Source organism: Drosophila willistoni, unplaced genomic scaffold, assembly GCF_018902025.1.
Source record: "Drosophila willistoni isolate 14030-0811.24 unplaced genomic scaffold, UCI_dwil_1.1 Seg209, whole genome shotgun sequence".
Lineage (NCBI taxonomy): Eukaryota > Metazoa > Arthropoda > Insecta > Diptera > Drosophilidae > Drosophila > Drosophila willistoni.
The window spans coordinates 652566-679708 of NW_025814176.1; the positions used below are offsets into that span (position 1 = coordinate 652566).

The following is a 27143-nucleotide window of genomic DNA, read 5'->3' on the forward strand; positions in this document are numbered from 1 at the left end:
TCCAGTGGCCGCCGGTACTGCAGCGAGAGTCACAGCAGTGGGTGCGCCAGCAGCGGTGGGCGTGGAGGCGGCCGTTCTCGATGTGGAACGTGTGGCCTGCCGTGTCCCGAAATATTTATCTTTTCGGGTGGTCATCCCACTTCTGAGTTGTAAATAGCTATATTTTAAATAATAAATAGAAGGATGGATTAGTATTTTTCCGATTTGATTCTGGTCGTCTGCGCAGAGACAACTTGTTCGTTTCGTCGCCGGAAGAGAAGAGAGACGCCGTCTCTCAACCGATCGAGGACTTATCGCTAACCATCGATACTTATTACTCACAATCGATACTTATCACTAACAATCGATACTTATTACTAACAGTCGATACTTATTACTAACAATCGATACTACAATACCGGTTTCGGTATATACATGAGTATTTAACAGACTTTAAATAATTGGAATCTTACAATACATAAGTACCGCTTAACTGCAGTATACCAGCACAGCTGCAAGCTCATGTGCCAAAGACCGGCACAAAGCAAACGACCAAAAGTAGCTGTGCTGTATACCCTAGGTTGGCAGGCACTTTGTGGGGTATATATGTTGAAGGGTCACGTTCAGGAAAAATCGAATAATATTTAATTATTAAAAATTTGTGTTCCGCGCTTTTGTTTGTTCTGATTCCAAAGCGTTTCAAGTCGCATCTTTCAAGTTATATTTCAATTCCAAAGTATTCCACTCGTTTCAAGTCGTATCTTTGGTTCTATTTCAATAGAAAAGTGTTTCCACCCGTTCCAAGTCGCATCTTTGGAGTTATATTGCAATTCCAAAGTATTCTCACACGTTCCAAGTCGTATCTTTGGAGTTAGATTCCAATTCCAAGGTGTTTCCACTCGTTTCAAGTCGTATCTGTGTAGTTATATTAGAACTCCAAGGTGTTCCAAGCCGCTCCTAGGGTTATTTGGCAGTGTTCCAAGTCATTCCAAACGTACCAGCTCGTTTTCTGGATTTTCAATCTATTTCAAGGCGTTTCAAAGCCGTTCTTTTAGTGGTTTGGTAGTGTTCCAGTTTTTCCCAAACGTTCCAGTTGGTCTTTTTGGCTAATTTTCAAGCCGTGCCAAACCAGCTCACCACTTTATAACCGCCACTCGCTGGGGTTATAAGCACGAGCCCGTCAAAGGACGAGAAAGCAGCTGAGAACACTGCAGCCCCGAGCAAAGCCCAGAGCCACGACGAGCAAGCCAAAAAGAGGTCAAATCATTGGTACACTTCCACAGATTTTGGTCACTCGGTCACTCGGTCCGAAACCAAAAGGGTTTTAGCTGCTTCCACCATGGCTTGGAAAAAGTTTGTTTCCATTTGCGATAAACTAATTCAGTTTGAAGTCGACGCCCACGTCACTTCACTGTCCGAGGTCAGCGTATTTACGCTCCAAGTCCGTCGTGATCGAGTTCAAGCGTTGTGGGAGAAGGTCGAGCAGGAATATGAGAAATGCGAGGCACTCACAGATGGTAAAGACGATAACTCTGAAGATTTAGCCAGGCAAGCTAAATATGACAAATGCTATCAAGTTTACGAGCGATGCACGGCTCGATTAAACGAGCTTATCCATGAAGGGTCTGCTCCTACTCCTCCGAACCGTCATGCGCCTACCTCTGCACCAGCAGAACGAGGCTGTCGATTGCCACCCATTGACACAGAAGTCTTTACGGGAGATTACTTAAAATGGCCCACGTTCCGTGACTTGTTTACAGCCATCATCAAAAGCATTACAGGATCATCAGAATGCTCTGCAGGCATCCATTCGCGCTTTTGAGCACTGTGGCCTGCCAGTAACCACTTGGGGAAGCATGTTCGTATTTTTCTGTTCCATCAAATTGCCAAAGAATACCCTTTCATTATGGGAACAATCTCTGGGAGACAAGACTGCCATTCCAGAGTGGCAAATGATGGACGATTTCCTCACTGAGCGGTTCCGTACGCTCGAAGCAGTGGAAAATACAACTGCACTGGCTATTTCGGTTCCCACACCGAAACCTCCACGAAATCCGCTTCCATCCACGCGAAAGGCTAATACATTTGAAGCCAAGGTGACCACCAAACCAAAATCCTGTGATCTCTCTATGAAGGAGAATCAGGTGCGTCGATGTCCCCGCTTCCTTCCGATGACGGTGCCAGAGAGGGTGGCATACATAAAGAAAAAGTCCCTTTGTCTGAACTGTTTCGCAAGAGGACATCAAGTAAAAGATTGTCCGAGTCAGCACAATTGCTTCACGTGTAAGGGGCGTCACAATACGCTCTTGCACAAGGACGCCCGAACGGAGAATAATCCAACGCCGGTCCCAGCTCAGCCCAGTTCGCACAATATTGTCCGGACTTACTTTACCTCTGAGGCAAGGTCCTCACGAGATAAGTTGCTAGGTACAGCCATCGTGGACTTTTGGCACAAGGGCACTACTTATGCTTCACGGGCGCTATTAGACCCGGCATCGGAAGCCAATTTCCTATCCGAAAGAATGTTCCGACTCATGAAGTTACCATTCCAAACTGTCAGGGCCGAAGTGACAGGCATTAACGGAAAGGTCAATAGAACCTTGAAGGTCTGTCACATTAGCATTCGGTCATCGCATGGACCTCCAGTCCAGATAGAGATAGAAGCTTTTGTCTTGTCCCAAGTTGCTGATGATTTGCCGTCATGTACGATAGCCCAAGCCACACTGGAAGGAATGCCCAATATTCCTATAGCCGACCCCTCCTTCAGATTAAAGGCAAAGATCGATCTACTTCTTGGCATTGATGTCATACCAGCGGTGACTCTTTCCGCAAGAGATGAGATTCGGTTGGGTCATTTCAGGCCCGTTGCAAGGGGTCCCCGTTAGTTCATGTGCCGCGTTCACCACGAGGGTCGCTGTTAGCAGAGAGGAGGGACTTGAAACTCTTCTCACAAGGTTTTGGGAGGTGGAGGATCTACCGGGCAAACCGGTAGAAGATTCTGACTCTGTTTGCGAGGTCAATTTCCAGAAGACCACAAGAAGAGATGTTTCGGGGAGATATACGGTCTCACTTCCGTTTCGAGATCCAACCAACATCAACATTGGTCATTCCAGACCAGGGGCATTGGCTCAGTTCCTAAAAAACGAAAGCCGGCTCCTTAAAAATATTCCGGCAAAAACTGAGTATGACGCCGTCATCCAAAAATATTTGGACTTGGGCCACATGCGTCAAGTTCCATTTGACGGCACTAATAACAATTTTTATTTGACACACCATGCGGTTTTCAAGCCCGACAGCACCACAACAAAGGTACGGGTAGTCTTTAACGCCTCTAGCAAGTCCACCAACGGAGTAAGTCTCAACGACATACTTTACCCTGGTCCGGTACTTCAGTCCGATCTCACTACTCAGATTCTCAAGTGGCGTTTATCACAAAAATGTACCGCCAAATTATGGTCGATCCAATCCATACGCCATTTCAGAGGATCCTGTTCCGAAATAAAGAGGGGCAACTTGGTGATTACGAGCTGAATACCGTCACGTTTGGCATTAACTGTGCTCCGTTCTTAGCCATCCGAGTACTTCAGCAACTCGCAAGTGATGTACAATCCAAATTTCCTTTGGCTAGCGATATTATCAAGTCCTATATGTATGTCGATGATGTCCTGGCAGGGGCTCATAATGAAGCAACGGCAATCGCAATGGTCAATGAACTTCAAGACGCTCTTGGTTCAGCTGGCTTTCCTTTGCGCAAGTGGACATCGAATGTGAAGAGCATGCTCAGTTGCATTCCAAAAAGTCATTTACTGAATGCTGATTTCCTCGATATCGAAGAGGCTAGCACAGCGAAAACACTGGGAATCCGATGGAAAGCGACTACGGATGAGTTTTATTTTGTCATCTCACCCCAAGATGTCAAGTCAGCTTATACTAAGCGAGAAGTCCTCGGGCAGATCGCCAAGTTATTCGATCCCGCTGGCTGGCTGGCTCCCTTTGTGATTCAAGCCAAGGTGTTTATGCAAGAGCTTTAGCTACAAGAGCTAGGGTGGGATGATCAATTGCCCAGTGAACTCCATCACAGGTGGCAGGATTTTACAAAGAGCTACTCCTTCCTTGACCAGATCCGAATTCCACGATGGGTTCTTCATGACCCAAATTCCGACATCCAATTCCATTGTTTTTGCGATGCGTCACAGCGGGCTTATGGTGCCGCAATTTACGTGCGCGTTAGCAATGACCAAGGCATATCATGCTGCCTTCTTGCAGCGAAATCTAGAGTAGCCCCGGTTAAAACGGTTTCATTGCCCCGCCTTGAATTATGCGGAGCCACACTTTTAGCTGAACTGGCAGCTGCAGTTCTTCCGCAACTTCCAGTTGATAATGCGGAGGCTTTTTATTGGTCAGATTCCACCGTCGTACTGTCGTGGTTAAATAAGCCACCCTGCACATGGACAACGTTTGTCGCAAATCGGGTAGCAAAAATTGTGACGGCAACAAATGACGCCCCATGGAATCACGTTCGTTCAGAGGACAATCCAGCAGATCTCCCTAGCCGCGGCCTGAGTGCGCAGGAACTGGTACACAAGGATTTGTGGTGGCACGGCCCACCATGGCTACGGGAACCACAAGAGTCCTGGCAGCGAGCGACACCACTCCCACTAGACACTACCTTGGAGAAGCGGGTAGTGAAGGTCCACGTCGCGATCGCTAAGCCAGCCAACGAGATACTATCTCGTTTTTCCAATCTGGCACGTGCCTTACGGGTGATAGCATATGAGATCCGTTTCGGCAGAAGGTGTCGTAAACTTCCAAACGATTACTCCGGGGAGGTGACCTCTAGCGAGATCAATCAAGTACTTCAGGCGTTGATCCGAGTCACTCAGCGTGATTACTTTCCGACGGAACATCGGTGTCTACAGCAGAAGAAATCTCTGCCCACGTCTAGCACCATTCTCAATTTGAATCCTTTCATTGACGCATCATGTGTGATCCGAGCATGTGGGCGCGTGCAACAAGCAGCGGCCCTTAGCTACGATGAGCGTAACCCCTTTCTGTTTCCAGTAGTAAGTCCATTGTCCCGGCTGTTGGTGCTTTTCACGCATCAGATCTCTCTCCATGGGGGCAGCCAACTGGTAGTCCGTCTCATCCGACAGAGATATTGGATTCCAAGACTGCGGAATCTAGTAAAATCGGTGGTCAATTCATGCAAAGTCTGTGTGATTTACAAAAGAAGGCTGCAATCACAGCTAATGGGCACCCTTCCGGCCCAGCGAACTACTTTCACACGTCCTTTCACGACCACCGGTATAGATTTTGCAGGTCCTTTCGACATCAAGAGTTTCACCGGCCGCGCTTGCCGCATATCAAAGGGATATGTGTGTGTCTTTGTTTGCTTTTCCACCAAAGCCGTTCACCTTGAAGCAACGTCGGATTTGAGTACCGAAGCATTTCTGGCAGCATTCGCTCGCTTTGTATCGAGGCGAGGGTGTCCCCAGCAAGTGCAGTCCGATAACGGAAAAAACTTCGTAGGTGCATCCAGAGTGCTTGAAAAAGATTTCCTAAGTTCTACCCAGCAGAAAATATTATCCCACTACAGCCATCAGAATGTGTCCTGGCATTTCATCCCTTCCGGGGCACCACACATGGGAGGGTTGTGGGAGGCTGGAGTTAAGAGTTTTAAAACTCTATTCTACAAGGCCACCTCCAACCAAAGGTATACTTTTGAAGAGTTCTCTACGCTGCTGGCTAAGGTAGAGGCGTGTTTGAACTCGCGGCCGATTTCTCCTATGTCTGAAGACCCCACCGACTCTTTAGCTTTGACCCCAGGCCATTTCCTAGTGGGCGGTCCATTGCTATCCGTGACGGAACCTGAAATCAAGGATCAGGTACCGTCTATCATTAACCGGTGGCAGCGTCTGAAGGCCGTGAGTCAGCATTTCTGCACCATGCATTTATGCCCAACCGGGCAACACAAGGGTTAAAGGAGGCGGAAGCTTTCACCTCGCGCCGCTCTCCCGATGATGCCCATCGCTCTCCCCACAAAAGAATTCCCCACACTTCGCTCCAAGCTGGGCTTGGTGCCCTGCTCTTAAGTAAGCTAGTTTTAGTTGAATTATATACCTGAATATACGTACAAGTGAAGTAAAATTTCTCTGCGTGTCAACAATTTACTGGGAGGAAAGAAGAAAAAGGGAAAATTTATCTAGCTGCCCCAAACCAGAAGGAAGTTCGACCCCCCTACATAATCAATATCATATAGCTCTAGAAGAACTAGAAGAAACATTTTCATAAAAATTGGAGTATGCTATGAAATTTACATATGTGATAATATTGGATATAAAACCCCAGATCCCAAAATTTGAGTGTGATCGGATAAATATAACACAAGTTACAGTCAATATAATAATCAGCTCTGCCGGCAGCACTGCTTGCTGTCTACTACGTCTTTCGTCATCAACAGAGTACATGCATACACACAGACGCAACGCTATATAAACTGTATGTGTATGCGTGCGTTGCTTTGCTTTGGGAATGAGGGAAGAAGAAGAACAAATTGTAAAATAGAGAGTAAAATTGTGTAATTTGTATATTGATGAATTGAGTTGCAGAAAACAAAGTTTGAACATGTAAAATTATTATTACCAAGGACTGCAAGGGTATATAAACTTCGGCATAGCCGATGTTAGCTTCTTTGATATTTTAATATAACGTCGTCAAACGTTTTGCAAAAAGTTTGATATTTGCAAAGATAGGCCTCACCGTATATCCACCTTTGCTGTTACCAGATCCATTCTGTTTTGGTATACTTATACGTAAGCCCATTTCCTTCCATATTCTTTGCGAAATTTCCTTCTTCCGCGATAACATTTTATTTTTATTATCGCCTTTTACATGCCAAGTTTTAATGTCGATTCGATATGGTATGTTTAAAACAAATTCCATAAACCTAATACAGGCGTGCAACGGACTAACGCCGTATTTCAAAGAATCAGGTTTAGCTTTAAAAATTACTGAATTGAAGTCATTGATGTGCATAAGAGTTTTTGGATTTATACCACATATTGGACAACATTGCGTAGACTTCGTATTTGTTAAAACATTAAGTACCTTGCCGTCAATCAATGTCATATATGTTTTGAAATTTATAGAAATGTTTGAGCTTTGTGATTTAAAACTTTCTAATTTTGTTACTTGCATATCCAAAATATGCTTTTCTGCTAGGAATTTTGCAAGGCTTTCTTTAGCGTATTCAATTTTTATTAGTGTGCAGAAGCGTACAGACTGGGGGCTTCTGTTCACCCAAATTAAACGATTTAAAGAATCCACTAATCTTATTGGAATCATAGTTGCCACGAATAGAGAACTGTCGTCAGAATCGGGTTCATCCAAATCAAATTTCTGCTTATAGGCACTTTGACCGGTCGACCCATCAAATCCATAGTATGCAATAAGTGTGCACTCTGTAACATTTTCCATATGTTGCAAAACTTCCTTTTGTAAAATTAATATTCGTTCAGCCGTAAGGCTTAACAAATCCTGCAAAGAAACCTTTGCCACAGTTTCTGTACTTTGCATTCCTGTGGGACTACACTGCATTTTCGTTTTTGTATTGCATCATAACCAGGATATATGTCGTTCCCGTACGCATTTTTTAGTTGCTTTGTATTAATATATTGTTGTTTTGTTGACCATTTTCCAATATATAGGCTAAGGCTACATTATTAGATATTTTTACCGGTTCTTTGTTTGACACATTCTTCACTTTTTTCTTTATACTGACTTCTAATTTTTCCTTTTTTTTGGAGATGTTGAGGCTGCATGCGGAAGTAAATCAGTAGACAAATGGATACTTTGGCTTTTAATGTATGAATGTGCGATATAGTCAAATCATCTCTATTAATTTCTGCCAATATAAACGACGTTGCAGCGGTAGCATTGCGATTGTTGTTGTTCCAAATATCGGCATGCGTGCTGTTGGTAATTGCGAGAGAACTACAATTGCGTTTTTTGTATAAACGGGGGAAAACGGGGAAATAAGATTGTTACTACATGAAACTAGACATTTAAGTTAGTAACTTGCCATTTTTAGTTGCCTGCTCTTCGTATAAAAATACTTCACGGAACACGATTAAAATGGTTAGGATTTTAGTACAAATACAACCATCAACATCTCTGGACAATAACAACACAAATATTAATGTATTTTTGTCATAAAATAAATATTATACATACCTTGATCTTTGTTTTCCATACTTAATATACACTCCTCATTACTTGAATAGGACACCTCCAACGTATGTTTTCCATGAGACACTACTCCCGAACCAATAAAGCTAGCGATCCATTTTTTTTTTAAATTAAAGATTATTTAATACTTATGTTTTAAACAAATGAAGAACTTCATGATACTGCTTTAGTTTATAACAAAAATGGTTCTCTCAAACTACATCAAATTTTGGCAGTCAAATTGTATGTCACTTGAATAGGACACCTCAACAAAAATACATTTTAAATTCGTTTCAATGTTTTAACATATGCATAACTTTGTTTACATACAAAAATAGAAAATAAGAAAGTAAAAAAAAAGAAATTTAATGTGTCGAGCCACCTTTCTGTTCCAAGACTTCAATCATCCTGTTTGGAAGAGATTCATACAAACTGGCCAAATAATTCAAAGAAATGGAATCCCAAGCCATTTCAATTGCTTTTATTAATTCTGGAACACTTGAATATTGTTTTCCAGAACTATAAATCTCCCGTGTCAGCCATCCCCACACATTTTCGATTATATTTAAATCGGGTGAGTAGGGCAGCTAGGAGGTCCACATTTTGGCTCTTTATGAACGTTTTTACAAGCCGACCTGTATGTATTGGCGCATTATCTTGCTGATACATCTTTGGGAGAGGCCCAAAAAAGGTTTGGAAATGTGGAAAAGCCTCTACTAAAATTTCCTTGTAGCACAATGCATTCATTGTTGATGACAAAAATTTAGGTTTAAAGGTGCCATAGTATGAAATGGCCCCGCACACCATCACACCTCGAGCTCTACTATGAAGACGGTCCAAATGATGAGGTTCTTTGCGTATATCATGGAAATAATAACTATACCCGTCTGGACCTTCTAAATTGAATTTTTTTTCATCCGAGAACACCAAAAACTGAGTCGTTGCAATCACACTATGAGTGCGGCCTTTCATATTCTTTCTATAGCCAGACACATTACCTTAAAATTTGTAATGACATGTCGACTTCTATTGATTTTTTTTTGGCAATTGATAGTCCAGAGTCCTTGTACGCCTTTATTTGTCCTCTTTCCTCATCAGTTAAGGACTTTCCTCGACCCATTTTGTTTTTATATTAAAGCCAATACTCGAAAATAGCAAAAAACCTCCTTTAACAAAATTTGTATGATCACTCGCCAAAAAAAACGATCAAACTAAATGCATGTTCTATTCAAGTGACAGGAAAAATTTACTCAATTTCATACAAATTCCAACACAAAGCAAAAAAAATGTTCCGGCTCTTTCCCAGAGGTTTCTGTTGCGTTCTGATAGACGTAAATAACTGCTAAAAGACAACTTGCAAAAAAACCGTTATTTTATCATTTCGCTTTTGAGTTCTTCGCAAATTATTATTAATAAAGCTTTTGGTATCTTTGTGTGTTCCTGTATTTTAGTCCATTCGTTCCTGATTGTGTCCAATGCTAAATCCGTTGGTATGCTTGGAAATAATGATACCACATCAAACGAAATTAATTGTTCATCGTCACAAATGTATCTGTTATTTATGCGTTGTTTGAATTCAGTTGCATTTTTTATGTTATATTTCGAGTCCAATGTTATATTCCTTAAAATTTGTATAATGTATCTACAAAGTCCATAGGATGGTGAGCCAATTGACGAACAAATTGGTTTCAATGGTGTCCCTTCTTTGTGTATTTTTGGTAGTCCATATATTCTTAGAGAGATCGCCGTAGTTGTCGTCATTCTGTTCTTTTCAATCTTTGAAATAACCCCCATCTTATGTAGTTTGTCCACCAGATTGTTGTTCTTTGTCTGTAATCGTGTTGTTGGGTCTTTCCTGAGGATTCTATAGGTGTTTAGATCCGACAATATGTCCATCATTCTATGGTCATAATCAATCTTTTTCATTGCTACCGTTTTATTTCCTTTGTCAGATGTTAATATCAAAATATCGTCATGTTGTTTAAGAAATTTGTATGTCCGTTGAGTTATATTTAATATTGCACGATCTGTTGCATTAATGTATTTCATCGCTCTATGCTCTTTAACCATTAAAGAGAAAGCAGTACGCGCTGCCTCTTGTTTCTCTTTTTCCTTAATCGTCTGAACTATTTCTTCTCCATCGGCCATGTATTTAGTGAGATGGAGCTTCTCGTGTGCTATGGGAAGAGCAAACTTTGGACCCTTTGATAGTAATGATTTTATATCCGGCGGGAATTCCAATTCCGTCTCATTTACAAATCAATCGTCAGTTCTGTTGTTGTTAAAGAGAGCAAAGTTCCGTTTGTTGTTTAGTTTCTCATGTTTATTTCATGATGTTCCCGCAATGTTTTTGTTAGTCTTTTTACTGCGTTTTGTTCTCTCTCCAAAAATGCGCTCATGCTTGAGTTTTTGTTGTCTCAGCTAATTTGTTGTTGATTCTTTTGAGAGTGTTATGTTTATGTTTTATAAGAAGGTTTAATATTTTTGTGTGAAAGAAATATGTATATCTGTCCAATGTTTTGTTTATGTCTGGAAATGCGTTATTGTCAAACCTAAAAATATTATCACATCGTGTGGTATTTTTAATAAAATTGGGAATTAATTTAGATCTTCTACATTTGAACAGAAATTTTAAACTACTTTTCAGTCTTACTTATTTCTTGGAGGTAGTCTGATGTCTATTAATTGTTGTTTTTGTGTTGCTGTAGTTCAGTTTTAATTTCGCAAATCCCATGGTTTGGGTTGCGATCGGCGGGCCATCCGTTGTTGTCATTGTGGTAGTTTTTGCGACCTTTGTGTTGTTATCTAAAATCCTATCAGGCTTCAGGTCATTTGTTCCAAATAAAAATAAAACGTAGTTTTTAAATTTATTTTTTTTTTTACGATATATTTCGGTTGCGCAGCGGCAACCGTCTTCATGGCAACTACAATAAAATGCAAGAACATTTAACAATTGTGTGACATTTAACAATTTTGTAACATACATTATTTAACACGTCAGCACCGTTCGACGTGGAGTTAAGAACTTATTTTTGTCAAGTAAATGTCTGTATATGTGAGTGCAGTTGTCGGTATCAGTCTTAAAGTTAAGTCGTGTGGCGCTCGGTGTATTGATGATATGTAGTATCTCCATGGTAAACGTTTTGTTTTAGTGCCGCTCTTCATCTAATATTGTTGTCTCTTCGAAATTCGGTGCATAGCCACTAGTTGCACAGTGTGTCATTAGTGCTGTTTTTGTTATTTAGTGTATCTACAGTTATTAATGTGTACTTAATTTTAATCGTCATTTTCGTTACATATAATATAACCGTTTGGAGCAGAGCAGAATAAAAGTCAAATGTTAGGAATATCAAAATATTTTTGCCTACGAGTGTCTTTAAAATTTGTTAACGGCCAAGTGCCGGAGCAAAGTATCTTTATTGTTTAAGCGATTGTACCAAACTAAATATATTGAAGGAAAGAAAATAGAACTAAATCTAAGTACATAAATATTCATTTAGAGGAGAGGAGCCCCATTAGAGATACCAACCACCGCATTGTAAAAACTGCGAGGATTACAACCACACCTCTAACAATTGCAATCTTAGGTCAGTGTGTGTTGTCTGTGGCGAACATCATAAAGACGGCATTTGCACCAAAGACAGAAATAATTTCGCACTAAGGCTATGCAGTAACTGTGGAGGGAACCACACTGCCAACTACAGAGTCTTTAAGGATCTTAAATCACACCTAAACGGGCGCAAACCCCCAGCTGGACCAAAAATCACCTTCAACGCCTCTAAAACTACACCGGGGGTATTCTTTGCCAAGGCTGTTAGATTATCTAACATGCCTGCTACAACCAGCCCTAGTGTATCCTTCGCTAGCATGCTCCGAACTCGACAGACGGAGCCCGCGAAAGAGACCCCGTCGCTCCAAAATCCGACACCAAGCGCACCAGAACTTGGCCAGCAAACTCCAAGTGGTTTAGAGGCCCTATTGATCTCACTTAATCAAACCATGACCACTTTTATGGCATTCTTTCAAAACTCCATGCAGGAACTGATGCGGAATCAAAACCTGCTTATCCAGAAGCTTATCGATAATAAAAATTGGCTTCCCTACGTCTATGTTTTTGGAATGCTAACGGCATTTCCAAGCACAAAAATAACCTACTACTACTATTCCTAGACTCAAGTGAAATTGACGTCATGCTGATATCGGAAACACAATTAAAATCAAAAAATAATTTTCAAATACCAAAATATACCTTCTACGCAACAAACCATCCAGACGGAAAAGCTCATGGCGGGACTGGTATCCTAATCAAAAACCGTATAAAACACTCGTTCCTCAACAGATTTGAAACTCAGCACTTACAAGCTACTGCTATAACTGTCCAAACCAGCTGCGGCAACACTACACTTTGTCCTTGTACTGCCCACCACGCTTCTCAATCTCTGAAAAGGAATTTACCGATTTCTTCACCACACACGTAGATCGTTTCATTGCAGCAGGGGACTATAACGTCAAACATACGCATTGGGGATCTCGCCTCGTAAATCCTAAAGGCAAGCAGTTGTACAACACAATAGTCAACCCATGTGACATGTGTGTCTCTGTACTTGAGTCAATGCTGTCAGCTGCAGCAAGAGTATCTACTCCACCAGCCTCTACTTACACTAAACCTGTTGACAGGCCTACGAACCGTCGGATAGAACAACTAGTAACGGAAAAACGACGTCTAAGAAGAGAATGGCAGATTACTCGCTCACCAGCAGAGAAAGCTTCGCCTAAGGCATGCTAATCGCAACCTCTCCAAGGCGTTAAGACAAGAAGAAAGCTGGGCTTAAAGAAATGTATAGAAAAGCCTAGTCCAACCAGCTCAAAACATCCTCTGTGGAAAGCCCACCTAACTTTAAGCGCTCCTACAGAGACAGTTTCACCGATAAGGAGTCCAACCTGTGGATGGGCCCGCAGTGACGAAGAGAGGGCATCCGTATTTGCCACACGTCTTAAAATGGTTTTCCAGCCAAATCCAACAGCAAACTCATCTGTACTTCCACCTTCGAGCACATTAACGGATAGTGAGTACTCGGAACTCCAATCGGATGAGATCCGAAAATCGTGGAACTACCTATCATCGCCATACAATACGTCTGCAAACTTTTCAACGCTATATAAGAATTGGCTACTTCCCAAGAGCGTCGAAAAGATCCACCATCATCATGATACCTAAAGTGGGAAAGGACAAAACTCAGCCATCATCCTATAGGCCAATTTGTTTGCTGCCATGTCTTTCGAAGCCTTATGAAAAGGTCCTGCAGACCCGAGTAAACTCATTTCTGGCATTGGAGAACACAATCCATTCACACTAGTTCGGCTTCCGCGAAAAACATGGGACAATTGAAGAAGTTAATCGCATGACATCCGAAATACGAACAGCATTCGAACTAAAAGAATACTGTTCGGCTGTCTTTCTCGATGTTGCCCAGGCATTCGATAGAGTTTGGCTGGAGGGTCTGATGTTCAAAATCCGGCAAAAACTCCCACAGTACATTCGCAAACTCATGGAATCTTACCTTTACAATAGGAAACTCGATGTAAGATGTAATGGCTCCGTCTCCGTTGATTTTGAAATCAAAGCTGGTGTACCGCAAGGCAGTGTACTCGGCCCATTGTTCTACCTGCTGTACACTGCAGACTTACCAACGAGTTTACGACTTACAACGTCCACTTTTGCCTATGACACGGCAATCCTCAGCAGATCCAAATGCCCAATACCAGCCTCTGCAAAATTAGAGGAACCCCTCAAGGTGGTAGAGGAATGGCTAGCAACCTGGCGTATCCGGGTAAACGAGCAGAAATGCAAACATGTTACATTTACGCTTAACAGAAGAAACTGTGCAGCTCTAATGCTAAACAACGTACCAGTTCCTCAAGCCGATGATGGCACTTACCTTGGCTTCCACCTAGACAGAAGACTAACTTGGCGCAAGCACATCGAAGCAAAAAGGAGACAGCTTAAACTGAAAGGGAGTACCTTACATTGGATTATCAATGCTCGGAACCCTCTACGTCTGGAGTATAAAGTCCTCCTATACAACTACGTACTGAAACCCATCTGGACTTACGGTGCCGTACTATGAGGGAATGCAAGTACTAGCAATGTCGACATCATACAAAGGGCGCAGTCGAAGATTTCAAGGTCAATCACGGGGGCTCCGTGGTACATATGGAACGTCAGCATTCAAAATGATCTAAATATACCTAGCGTAAAATCTGAAATAGGTAGTCAAGTAAAGTATTCTGTAAATTTGGATGCACATCCAAAGGCTATTGCCAATTCCCTTACGCGAACTAATAATAGAACGCGTCTTAAAAGAAATGACAGACCAACCCCATAATAAGTGATTAGGGTCGCCTGCAGTATCCCCAGGACTTAACTTAAGTACTAGACTAAGAAAAATATCTCAAACTTGTTGTTAGGCTTTAATTTAAGAGTAGATTCAACAAATATATTAAACGTTAAAAAAAAACAAAAAAAAAATATTCATATGGGAATATGAATCTAAACCTAAATACATAAGAAACAGTAGCGGATATACGGGAGGTGAATAAGGGTAAATTTCCTCCCCAAAACTCCGAGTCGTATTGACAATCAAAGGTTGGTTAAGAAATTTTATGAAAATACTAGCTGTACCCTGCCACGCTTCGCTGTAGCAGATGGCGCTGCGGTCAATACACGCTTCGTTGTGGCACATTGTTGGTGTACTCATAAAATATGAGGAACATATTAAAACATATCTCTTAAATACGTTTAATTCTGTAATACTTGTGGGTATATAATATTTTTTATTTTGCCATTCTCCCCGTAAATATAAAGGCTATCTGGTTTACCGACACGGGAACACGCAACATACAATTGTCCATGTAAAAAGCAACCCGCATGTAAATCTAACCATATAATTCTAGAGATTAACCTTAAGCTTTATTAATTGCCATGGCGAATGCCAATCGAATGGGAAACTGCAATCTTCTGAATTGAAACGGTGTATCAGTCGGGATCATGGGAACCCTGGGAATAAGGACATCTTCACCTTTAAATGGTGCAGTTCTTCATCAATTTTTTGACCGCTAGTCGCGTGCCATTGCAGAGTTTTGGCTGATTAATATTCCGGAGCATGATTATTGGCACACCTATTTTCAATTTCAATGCAATTTCCTCTGTTTCTATGCTGGATAAGATGACATGATTAAGTTAATAAACATCTTCATTCCCAATTGACTTAGCACTTTATTTGTCATAGCTAAGCGCTTGTCTAAAATTGGCACGAATTGGGTGCCATAAATGAGGTTATTTGGAAGCAGGAATTATATTTCCTAATGTTTCATAGGAAATGATTCGATTCAAAGGTGGATCCGGAAAGCAGAGTGCGCCGTGGCTCTGGTGGTGCTTTAAGTTGAGGAAATTTTATTTTGCCGCCAGCACAACACATTCCTTTGGTTTAATTATTGAACTTCATAGCCTGTAAGTGCAAACATGACTAATTTGGCCAATGACGACATAGCGGCTGGAGCATTATAAGCAGCTGGGTCATATCGAAATGCAATACGATGGCATTGCTCATGTCGATCTAGTCCTATCTGTGCGCGGGATTCAGCTATCCTTCCCCTATGCTGTTCACTTCTTTGCGAGCGAAGCAATTGTATTGCTGCAGATCATGTTGTTGACATATAACTGCTCCTGCCTACTGCGGTCGATACACGGAAAGCCGTATGAAACCCATTTTATTCGCGCTCGCGAATACGATATCGACATCAAAGGTAGACAAAAGCCATGCTTGAACCTGACTCCACAGTGTGTCGAATTTTGAAAGCAATCGGTTCAGTAGTTTCTAAATGCATAGCAGTTGTAGGTACTCACACAAGATATATATATTGCAGTCTGTAGGCTTCAAAATAGGGGGATTTCTGCGGAACGTCCCATGGGGAATTGCTTCGCAAAAACCTAGAACTCTTTAGGTATGGCCATTTCGTTCACGTTCTGCCTTTCTTAGATTGTTTGCCATCAAGCCTGTATAGCTGCTCACTGCATTCCATGCCGCCGCGTCTGCCAGCATTATGGACACAAGGTTCTCAGTTGTCACCACAGTGCCGACCGCTTCCTCCAGAAGCCGTTGTTTACTGATAAATCGCCTACATACAAAAATGACATGTTCCGCGTCCTCTACCATGCTTCCACCACATGTCAGGCAGTACGGCTCAGACTCGTGCCCGAATCTATAGAGGTAAGTCCTGAAACAGCCGTGTCCTGTGATGAACTGGGTAAGGTGGAAGGAGACTTGTCCATGCTTCCTTTCCATCATCGGCGTGACCTTGGGGATAAGGGTGTGGGTCCACCTCCCCTTGCTAGATGAATCAAACCGCTCTTGCCAAGTGGCGAAGCTCAGCAACCTTGCATCGTCTTTAGCTGTGCCGCGCTTTGTTACGTCCGCGATGTTTCTGGTCTCGTCCGCAAGCAAGTTAATGGGAATCATGCCTGCAAAGACCAACGCAGCATCCTCAGAGACGGTTCTATATCGCTGCAGACCCTCAGTGCGCAGAGGCGGTAGCCACTCCGACGCAGCACTCCGCCGTACATCAGGTAGCGGCCGCAGGACCGAGCCTTGTGGCACTCCAGCAGACACATTACGTTTCTTAGGGCCATTTGAGGTGCCGTATCTCAGGATCCTCTGCCTAAAGAAGCTCCAGGCCAGGAGATACGGTGGGACGCCGAGATCATAAATGGCACCGAAAACGTATCTCAAATCCGCAGTGTTGAAGGCGTTCTTTACATCAAGCGTGACGACCAGGCAGTACTGTTTGGAGCCTCCTTTCCATCTAGTACCTAGATGGAAGGCGTCAATGGTGGATCTTGCCTTGCGGAAGCTAAATTGGTTGGCCGAGAGACCGCCGCACTCGCTGACGTAAGCGTTCAGTCTCGTTCCGACGAGGCCTTCAAACACTTTGCCTATAGAATCCACCAGACATATCGGTGTATCTGGGCGAGGTATCTGTTGGCTTCCCCGGCTTGGGCAGAAGGGCCAACTTCAGGATCTTCCATTGCTCAGGATAGACTCCCTGGTGAGGCAGCGGTTGAAGACGGCTGCGAAGACATCTGGGACATCTGAGACATCTAGGGACAGGGCCAAAATACAGGCCTGTGGTGGCTTCTGGATTGGACCAGCCGTGCTGGCAGCTGTTATCATTCTGCAGACTTCGTTTGTTATTTCTTGCACCGTGGCTGTTATGAGACTTTGCCGGGACAGCATTGAAGAGAACGCCTGGGTGAGCGATCCTCGTGATCGCTCGCCGTATAACAGTTATCCAGTTTCCAAGATGATATCCTCGCAAGGCCACTGCTTACGTACGTAAGATCTATCACGGATCCTCTACCGGCCCGATTGTACGTGTTTTGGGTGCCTTGGTTCAATAGTTTGACGTCTTGTGGAGGAGCTTCCCCATTTCTCTGCCATGCGTTGAAGTCTCTCGCGATGTGTCCTTGCGTCGGTCGTCAGTTCATCTAGAGCCTTGGTAAGTCTGCGAGGCACAGACTGGGCGGCAAATAGCAGCTGTCTGCCATATCGCGTTAACCTGTGCGTGGGCGGATTGCCACATGCCCAATTGGGGGAGATTTTCCTGTCCTTCAGCTGGGTTATGTTTTCTGCTTCTGCTGCGCTTAGCTCCAGTAGGAGGTCTCCTTTGGCGGTGCGTCTTACGGCGCGTAGGCTTTTGCCCACTGCCTGCAGCTTGTTATCCTGGCTCCTTGTCACCAGCTTTAGCATATCGCTATATGACATTTCACCCTTGCGTTGTACCAAAATAGCGGCAGGACCCTTTTTCGGAGAGTCCGTTTCGGTTGCCTCGCCGTCATGGTCTGCCATGCAGGCTCTGGTTGTGGCACTCTTTCTTGGCTATCATGCGGCAAAAAAGTTTCCGAAGTGTTGGCGACTGCTCTCTGGCTGGGCATGAGTATAACATCCTCTGATGCTAGAATATTTCTTAAGGGGTCAAAGGCGTCACGTTGCGATTCATCAAAGTCAATTAGGCACTTTCGTCCTCCAGTATGTCGGTTAAGGAACTCACAATTGATGCAAAATCCTTAATGAACACACTGTCATAACTAGCAAGGTCCGATTTTAGTGGATAGAGGCTCTTTGGCTTGAGGTACTCCTGAATTGCCTTGACCTTTTCGGGATCAGTTTTTGTTCCTTCACTGGAGACAATGAAACCCAAAGGAAAAATTCATTTAGCTGCCCCAAGCGACAAGGAAGTTCGACCCCCCTACACAAACATTGGTCCTTCGAGCCTGATAGCAAGATCCTCCCGAACCATTTGCATCGGTGGAATTTCATACATATTTCGAGCTAAGCTATTTTTTCCAAATTATATGTATATGAGTACATGTACATACCTCCAGCATCCGTACCCATACTCACATACATATAATTGTTGCCCTTGATTCTCCTAATCCAAGTAAAATTACTTTCGCGCAAATTTTTCCTCCTCAAAGGAGAGAAAATTTTGGTCCCCAAATTTTCATACATATATATGTGTCCAGTACATAAGGCGTCATATTTGTTCGCCCACTTCAAGATTTTTTTTCTCACACTTTGGCATATATAGGCCAATTATATAGACGCCATATTTATTTGCCTATTTCTAAAATTAATTTTTTCGCAATTTCCAAAATATTAACACATATGTATGTATAGAGACAATCCTACGAAATTCAAAGTGATCTTCTACGTACATATATATATGCAAGCAGTGTGTGTGAATGTGACATAACAAAAATTACAAAATTTATCCAGTGCTAAATTAAATCCTAAAAAAAAGTTTTTGTGCAAATACAGTCCACTCCTGGGACTGTACCCTGTACTGAGTGTGCGCGAAGTGAAAGGTGGTTCCAACGAAGAGAAAAAATTTTTAATACAAATTAATAAAGATTTAAAAAAAAAAAGAAAGTGGACCACCCTTTCACATATAAAGGCCACACTTAGACATTTCTTGTGTCCCGCGACACTCTATAAAGTTGGGGCATATCAGCTAGACACATCAAAAGAATATATATATAAAAAAAAGTTGTTAATTTGTATAAAGAAATCCGATCCATTCGCACTTCTGTATATTTCCATTCCATATTTTAATATTTAAAAAAAGAAAAAAATTAAATACATACATATATACATATCAATACACATATACATATACATATATACACATATATCTATACATATACTCCAACATTTTACATAGCCATAACATATGTACATATACATACATATTTTTCCATACATAAAATTTTACATATTGATATTCATATCCATATAGTACATATCCATACATATATTCTACAAAATTTTTTAATTTTTTTTGCACACAAATATATTTTTCCATCACCGCGAACAAAATACCGCTCCCCCTTGCAGCCTATATACATACATACGTGCATACATAGGTCCTACTTAACTGCAGTATACCAGCACAGCTGCAAGCTCATGTGCCAAAGACCGGCACAAAGCAAACGACCAAAAGTAGCTGTGCTGTATACCCTAGGTTGGCATGCACTTTGTGGGGTATATTTGTTGAAAATTTGTGTTCCGCGCTTTTGTTTATTCTTATTCCAAAGCGTTCCAAGTCGTATCTTGGGTTTGTTTTAATATTAAATTCCCAAATTTTTCCAATCGTTTCCAAGTCGTATCTTGGGTTTTTTTATATTCAATTCCCAAAATTTTCCGATCGTTTCCAAGTCGTATCTTTGGGGTTATATTTCAATTCCAAAGTGATTCCACGCATTCCAAGTCGTATCTTTGGTTATTTTTCAATTCCAAAGTGTTTCCACGCGTTCAAATCTTGTCTTTGGAGTTAGATTTAAACTCCAATGTGTTTCCACGCGTTCCAAGTCATATCTTTGGTTATATTTCAATTCCAAAGTGTTCCCACGCGTTCCAAGTCGTATTTTTGGGTTTATATTGTAAATCCAAGGTGTTCCAAGCGTGCCACGTCGTATCTTTGGGTTTTATAGTTCAATTCCAAGTGTTTCAAGTCGTATCTTTGGGTTTTGTATTTCAATTCCAAGACGTTCCACCCCGCTCCTAGTGTTTTTTTTGGCAGTGTTCCAAGTTATCCCAAACGTACCAACTCGTTTTGTGGGTTTTTAATCTATTTCAAGGCGTTTCAAAACCGTTCCTTGCGTGGTTTGGTATTGTTCCAGTGTTTCCAAAACGTTCTAGTTTGTCTTTTTCGCTAATTGTCAAGCCGTGCCAAACCAGCTCACTACTTTATAACCGCCATTCTGTGGGGTTATGAGCACGAGCCCATCAAAAGACGAGAAAGAGGCTGAGAACACTGCGGCCACGGGCAAATCCTCAATTGCTGCTCCAAGTCAGCGGCAGAGGATATTATTTCACACACACATTTTCAAGCTTGGGTATTTGAGGTGAACTGACCCCAAAAGTATTTCCAGGAGAAATATGTTTGGCAGTAGGGCGGGTGACTAATAAATCTTCTGATCTGAAGTGAATTCAAAGGCAGTTATTACTCTGATGATGTCATATGTATCTGTATCTTATTACTACTACTGCTGCTGGACTCTAATGAATGAAACTTCTCTCTCCCTTTCTCACTCTCTCGCACTCTCTCTCTCTCTCTCTCTGTCTCTTATGAGGCCCACCAAATATGTACCTATTGAATGCGATTGAATCCATGTGACAAAATGACAGTGCCAGCGTGTGTACCAGCCATACTACTCCTCCTTCCCAACCATTTCAGACCCTCTCTAGTCCATTAGCTCTCACGTCCGCACCATCAAGCACGACCTTTCAGCAAGCCACGCCAGAGCCACGACGAGCAAGCCAAAAAGAGGTCAAATCATTGGTACCACATCCACAGATTTTGGTAACCGCCCCAAGAGTCACTCGGTCCGAAACCAAAAGGGTTTTAGTTGCTTCCACCATGACTTTGAAGAAGTTTGTCTCTATTAGCGATAAACTAATTCAGTTTGAAGTCGACACCCACATCACTTAATTGTCCGTCGTGATCGAGTTCAAGCGTTGTGGGAGAAGAAGCGAAAACGAGGGGTGAAGCCAACCTCATTGCAGCAAAATTCCCGCTTACAAATGATGAAATGAAATGAATGAAATGAAACGGCATGGAATGCACTCAAACAGCATTTTGAAAATAAGCGACTTATCGTGAACAGCCAATTCCGAGCACTTCTTGACCTGCCTCAAATTTCCCATGAGTCCGGAAAAGCATTACAAGATCATCAGAATGCTCTGCTGGCACCCATTCGTGCTTTTGAGCACTGTGGCCTGCCAGTAACCACTTGGGGAGGCATGTTCGTATTTTTCTGTTCCATCATATTGCCGAAGAACACCCTTTCACTGTGGGAACAATCTCTTGGAGATAAGACTGCCATTCCAGAATGGCAAATGATGGACGATTTCTTTACTGAGCGTTGGCTTTTTCGGTTCGAAACTTCGCGAAATCCTCTTCCAGCCACCCGAAAGGCTATTACATTTGAAGCCAAGGTGACCACCAAACCAAAATCCTGTGATCTCTGTATGAAGCTCCTTCACCCGGTGCGTCGATGTCCCCGCTTCCTTCAGATGCCGGTGCCAGAGAGGGTGGCATACATAAAGAAAAAGTCCCTTTGTCTGAACTGTTTCGCAAGAGGAAGAGTTGAACTGTTTCGAGTCAGCACAATTGCTTCACTTGCAAGGGGCGTTACAATACGCTCTTGCACAATGATGCCCGAACGGAGAATAGTCCAACGCCGCTTTCAGCGCAGCCCAGTTCTCACAATATTGTCCGGACATACTTTACCTCTGAGGCAAGGTTATCACGAGATAAGTTGCTAGGTACAGCCATCGTGGACTTTTGGCACAAGGGTACTACTTATCCTTCACGGGCGTTATTAGACCCGGCTTCGGAAGCGAATTTTATATCCGAAAGAATGTTCCGTCTCATTACCATTCCAAACTGTCAGGGCCGAAGTGACAGGCATTAACGGAAAGGTCAATAGAACCTTGAAGGTCTGTCATATAAGCATTCGGTCATCGCATGGACCTCCAGTCCAGATAGAGATAGAAGCTTTTGTCTTGTCCCAAGTTGCTGATTATTTGCCGTCATGTACGATGGCCCAAGCCACACGGGAAGGAATGCCTAATATTCCTCTAGCCGACCCCTCCTTTAGTTTAAAGGCGAAGATCGATCTACTTCTTGGCATTGAAGTCATACCAGCGGTGACCGTTTCCGGCATCCAGACCGAAGTCATTTCAGGCCCGTTGCAAGGGGTCCCCGTTAGTTCGTGTGCCGCGTTCACCACGAGGGTCGCTGTTAGCTGAGAGAAAGCACTTGAAACTCTTCTCACGAGGTTTTGGGTGGTGGAGGATCTACCGGTCAAACCGGTAGAAGATTCTGATTCTGTTTTCGAGGTTAATTTCCAGAAGACCACAAGAAGAGGTGTTTCGGGGAGATATACGGTCTCACTTCCGTTTCGAGATCCAACCAACATCAACCTTGGTCACTCCAGACCAGGGGCATTGGCTCAGTTTCTAAAAAACGAATGCCGTCTCCTAAAAAATATTCCGGCAAAAACTGAGTATGACGCCGTCATCCAAGAGTATTTGGACTTGGGCCATATGCGTCAGGTGCCATTTGACGGCAGTAATAACAGTTTTTATTTGACACACCATGCAGTTTTCAAGCCCGACAGCACCACAAGAAAGGTACGGGTAGTTTTTAACCCCTCTAGCAAGTCCACAAACGGAGTAAGTCTCAAAGACATACTTTACCCTGTTCCGGTACTTCAGTCCGATCTCACTGCTCAGATTCTCAAGTGGCGTTTTTTCCGAGTAGTTTTCAATGCCGACATCACAAAAATGTACCGCCAAATTATGGTCGATCCAATCCATACGCCATTTCAGAGGATCCTGTTCCGAAACAAAGAGGGGCAACTTGGTGATTACGAGCTTAATACCGTCACGTTTAGCATTAACTGTGCTCCGTTCTTAGCCATCCGATTCCATCCATTTCTACCAAAGCCATTCACCTTGAGGCAACTTCGGATTTAAGTACCGAAACATTTCTGGCAGCATTCACTCGTTTTGTATCGAGGCGAGGGTGTCCCCAGCAAGTGCAGTCCGACAACGGTAAAAACTTCGTAGGTGCATCCAGAGTGCTTGAAAAAGATTTCCTAAGGTCTACCCAGCAGAAAATCTTATCCCACTATAGCCATCAGCATCTGTCCTGGCATTTCATCCCTCCCGGGCCACCACACTTCCATTAAATGAATGGCGATTCATTGTCATCATTCGCGTCTCGGGCGAATCCACCAAACGTACCCTGGCAGTGACGGCAACGTCCGCGTCGTCGATCTGCTTATCGATCGCGGTGTTGTGAAGCGTCTAGTCGCAAAGCTGATCTTTTTTTATCCAGAAGAAAGAATTCAAACTCATTAGGTAAAGTTATAGTAGCGTCCAGCACTTGGTCCTTCCTCCCAAATAAGAAGCGCAGAGTAGTAATATGTGTATTCTATAGTCCTACATTAATCCGCTTTCTTCGTTATTTGTCCCGGCAGCTTCCTGATATCCGTTAATCTACATCCCGTTTGTAAGAAAGCTCTGGCTGGGGTACAATTCTCAGTCCCAGAGTCCAGTCTACAGAACATTTATTTGATCTGGAGACCCCGATGAGTATTAGGATTGGTGACTGAGACCACATGAAGGGGGGAAAAGGGAAGGGAATGGAGTAGGAGGAGAGTCCAAGAGGAGTAGCAACGACTGATCTCGTCTGCCAAGCGAAGCCGGCTTGGCCAAGATCCGTTACCTCCTCACATTGAGTGACTGAGCCTAGGGACCAGCGACTGACTTCGTCTGCAGGAGAATAACTCATCCTGTCGAAGTCCGCTGGTCCTTCGGCTCCACTCAAATGTATACCTAGATTCAGTGCCGAATAAAGAAATAATGCCAGGTGGGTTAAATGATCATATTATAACGTTTTATTAATAATTAATTAATCCTAAACATATTTGGAAATCTGGGTCCCTACCGCACTCAAGTAAAAATAAAGGGGAACTTTGGTCATGGGCTCACCTGTTAATCAAGAAGGATCTCTCGCTGGTACTCGGTCTCTAGTCTTGGTTTTACTTGGTTACACTTGTTGCTTTGCACTCACTGTTTCACAATGTGACTGATTACTCTCATGGCTACTGGCGAAGTGATTTTCTCTCAATTCTAACTCGCTGTCGAAACCCACCCTTGCTCTGCCTACTTATGTCCAAACGGTGAAAACATACGATGCGTCTTGTGCTTTGGCACGCGTGACGATCGCCGTCTCTCTTTTTTTACTTTCGATTCTTTGCTTTTCCATTTGGCGTCAGCTCGCGGCGCAGCGACCGATGCTGAGAGATTGCCCACTCAGCGACGCGTCGATGCCGCTGCCATGCCAAGTCGTTAGTCAGAAAGAGATAGATTTAGAACATGAGCATCGTCTGTCGAAAAGAACTACAGTTAATTCCATGTTGGAACATTTAGATATGCCCTCCATGGGCGTAACGAAAGATAACCAACAAAGGGGCCCTGCATGGGCGTAGTTTACTTAAATATATACATCAGAAGGGGAACGGTAATGGGGTGTCAGACGCTGCCAAGTATTGGGACTCGTCACACGTTTCTATGGCTCCGAGACCACGTTCAGTACAGGCATCGAAGGAGCAGCGCAGATGTTCGCGAGGAACTGAGTCCTTCCGTTGCCGAGTCTGTCGCGGAATCCATCCTCTGAAGCGATGCCGTCGCTTCCTGCGGCTGAACGTGGAGAAGAGGATGAGGGCAGTGCTTGCCAACAAATACTGCGCCAACTGCCTGCCTCACCAACACTCCGGAGAAAGCTGTTTGAGCGGTGATAGGTGCCGAGTATGTAAGGAGGACCACCTCACGCTACTCCACTTCCACGAGGAGCGTCGTCGACGCACTTCATGCTCCGTCGTACGCCGAGTTACCCCCGAGTCCTCCAGACGATGGGTCGCGCCAACGCCAGCCTCCGATCCTAAACTGACACTGCCCACACTGCTGCAGCACCGCAATCGACATCTGATGCCAACGGCGATGGTACGACTCGAGACGGGAGGGAAAACCTTCGACGTGAAGGCCCTCGTGGACCCTTTTTCGGCGGTATCGTCGATGGCGACGTCACTGGCCACGGCCTTTAAATTGACAGCCGTCAATATTGGGGCGGAGAAAGCGCTGGCAGCAGTGATCCGGTCAGTGAAGGATGGCGATTGGAGGCGATTCTGAAGGTGGTCGATGGCTTGTGCTGCTCTCCGGTGGACCCGTAAATCTCCAAGAAGTTCAAGGGCATCGTCCTGGCGGATGACACATTCTACCGACCGTCGTCGGTGTCTTTGGTCCTGGGCGCGGACGTGATGACGAAGGTCATGTTAGAGGGGAGTCTACCCGGGGTTGGTGGGCGGCCAATTGCGATGCGCACAGTCTTTGGCTGGACTCTGTCCGGAGCATGCCATTAGACTGCCTGGGTCTTGCACTCCTGCAAGGGGGGGAGAATGTTTCTGCCCAACGGGCAACACAAGGGTTAAGGGAGGCGGGAGCTTTCATCTCGCGCCGCTCGATGATAACCATCGCTTTCCCCACAAAAAGAACTCCCCACACTTCGATCCAAGCTGGGCTTGATTACCCTTTTTTGTTTAAGCTAGAGTAAGTTGAATTATACCTGTGACTGTGAAAAATATACAAGTGAAAGAAAAGTCTCTGCGCATCTCCAATTTTTTGAAGGAAGAAAAGGAAAAATTTATTTAGCTGCCCCAAACGACAAGGAAGTTCGACCCCCCTACACAAACAATATACGACGCTTTCTTTAAAAAATGTTGTGTTCTTTTGGCACTCTCATGTTGGCAGTTGAAGCACAGCGTTAATGTGTTTGGCATGCTCGGCTTCGTTCTCAGAAAATATTAGACCGTCATATACCTAGACGTAAATATTTTTATTATTACAACATTATCGATTGCTCTCTGAAAGAAAGAACTAAAGGGTAAGCGACAGAATTCGTATTTCCCGCCGTTTCCAGTGAACGCCTTTATTTGCGCGATCCTTTTCAGCTAGATAAATTTGGTGGTACCCAGATTTTAAGTCCAATGTCGTGAAAAATTGTTCGTCAACAACCTGCAAAAACAATAATGCTATCTTTAAAGAGCTGAGAGATTTCATTCGGATATGGGTGAAGCTTGGAGTACACTTCTTTGTTGTCTATAGTGTGAACTTTGGCAATGACTGAAGTGTTATATGGCCTATTATAGCATCAAGAGTATCTAAAATGAGCATTTTTTCCAAAATTTTTCTTGAAGCATTTTTCTTTATCTTTACTTGACTCTTGTATGGAGTTCACAGTAAATTAGGTGTTTCTTAACTCTTTTACGGGTTACACATAATTCTTTGCCGCCTCAGTGTCGATTAAGATTTTAAGTTTTCTAGCAGCCAATTGTAGCTCAACGACTGTTCACGCCAGCGGGTGAACGGCAGTGAGCGGCGAAGAGCAGTGAGGAGTGAGGAGGGTTTTTTGATCCTCGGCATCTACAGGAGGCATCGCCATTTAATCCAGTACGAGCATCTAACCCGAACACCCGTTCATTCATTGCATTTTCTTTTTGATTGTACTTTTTTCCAACCCGAATCATTCTCGTGTGTGTCGGGACATCTTTTCACTTAAAGCAAATAAACCACCATTAATTTAAAACGAAGTTCTCGCGCGTTTTAATTACATTACTCACGCACCAGACCCCTGAAGAAATTGGCACCCGCCAACCACTTGTGGCTTATTTGGATCCTTCCGCCCCTCCACAAACATTGGTCCTTCGAGCCGGATATCCGTCTGCTCCTCCAGCTTGCATCGGCGGAATT

At 43.4% G+C, this 27143-nt stretch overlaps 1 protein-coding gene across 1 annotated transcript; it reads left to right on the forward strand.

Moving 5' to 3' along the window:
• The first annotated feature begins 1318 nt into the window (after positions 1–1318).
• On the forward strand, positions 1319–22577 carry LOC124461127. Its single transcript, XM_047012685.1, has 3 exons — positions 1319–1687; positions 1740–2539; positions 22220–22577. Exons 1-3 carry the CDS (start codon positions 1319–1321, stop codon positions 22575–22577), a joined length of 1527 nt encoding a protein of 508 aa, XP_046868641.1.
• The last annotated feature ends 4566 nt before the right edge of the window (positions 22578–27143 follow it).

Excerpts from the sequence above, each read along its gene's own strand:
- LOC124461127 (XM_047012685.1), top strand. The coding sequence starts at position 1,319 with ATGGCTTGGAAAAAGTTTGTTTCCATTTGCGATAAACTAATTCAGTTT. Across the intron at positions 1,688-1,739 it reads TGCCACCCATTGACACAGAA|CCATCATCAAAAGCATTACA; the intron begins GTCTTTACGGGA and ends ACTTGTTTACAG. Across the intron at positions 2,540-22,219 it reads TTACCATTCCAAACTGTCAG|GGCCGAAGTGACAGGCATTA; the intron begins GGCCGAAGTGAC and ends CCAAACTGTCAG.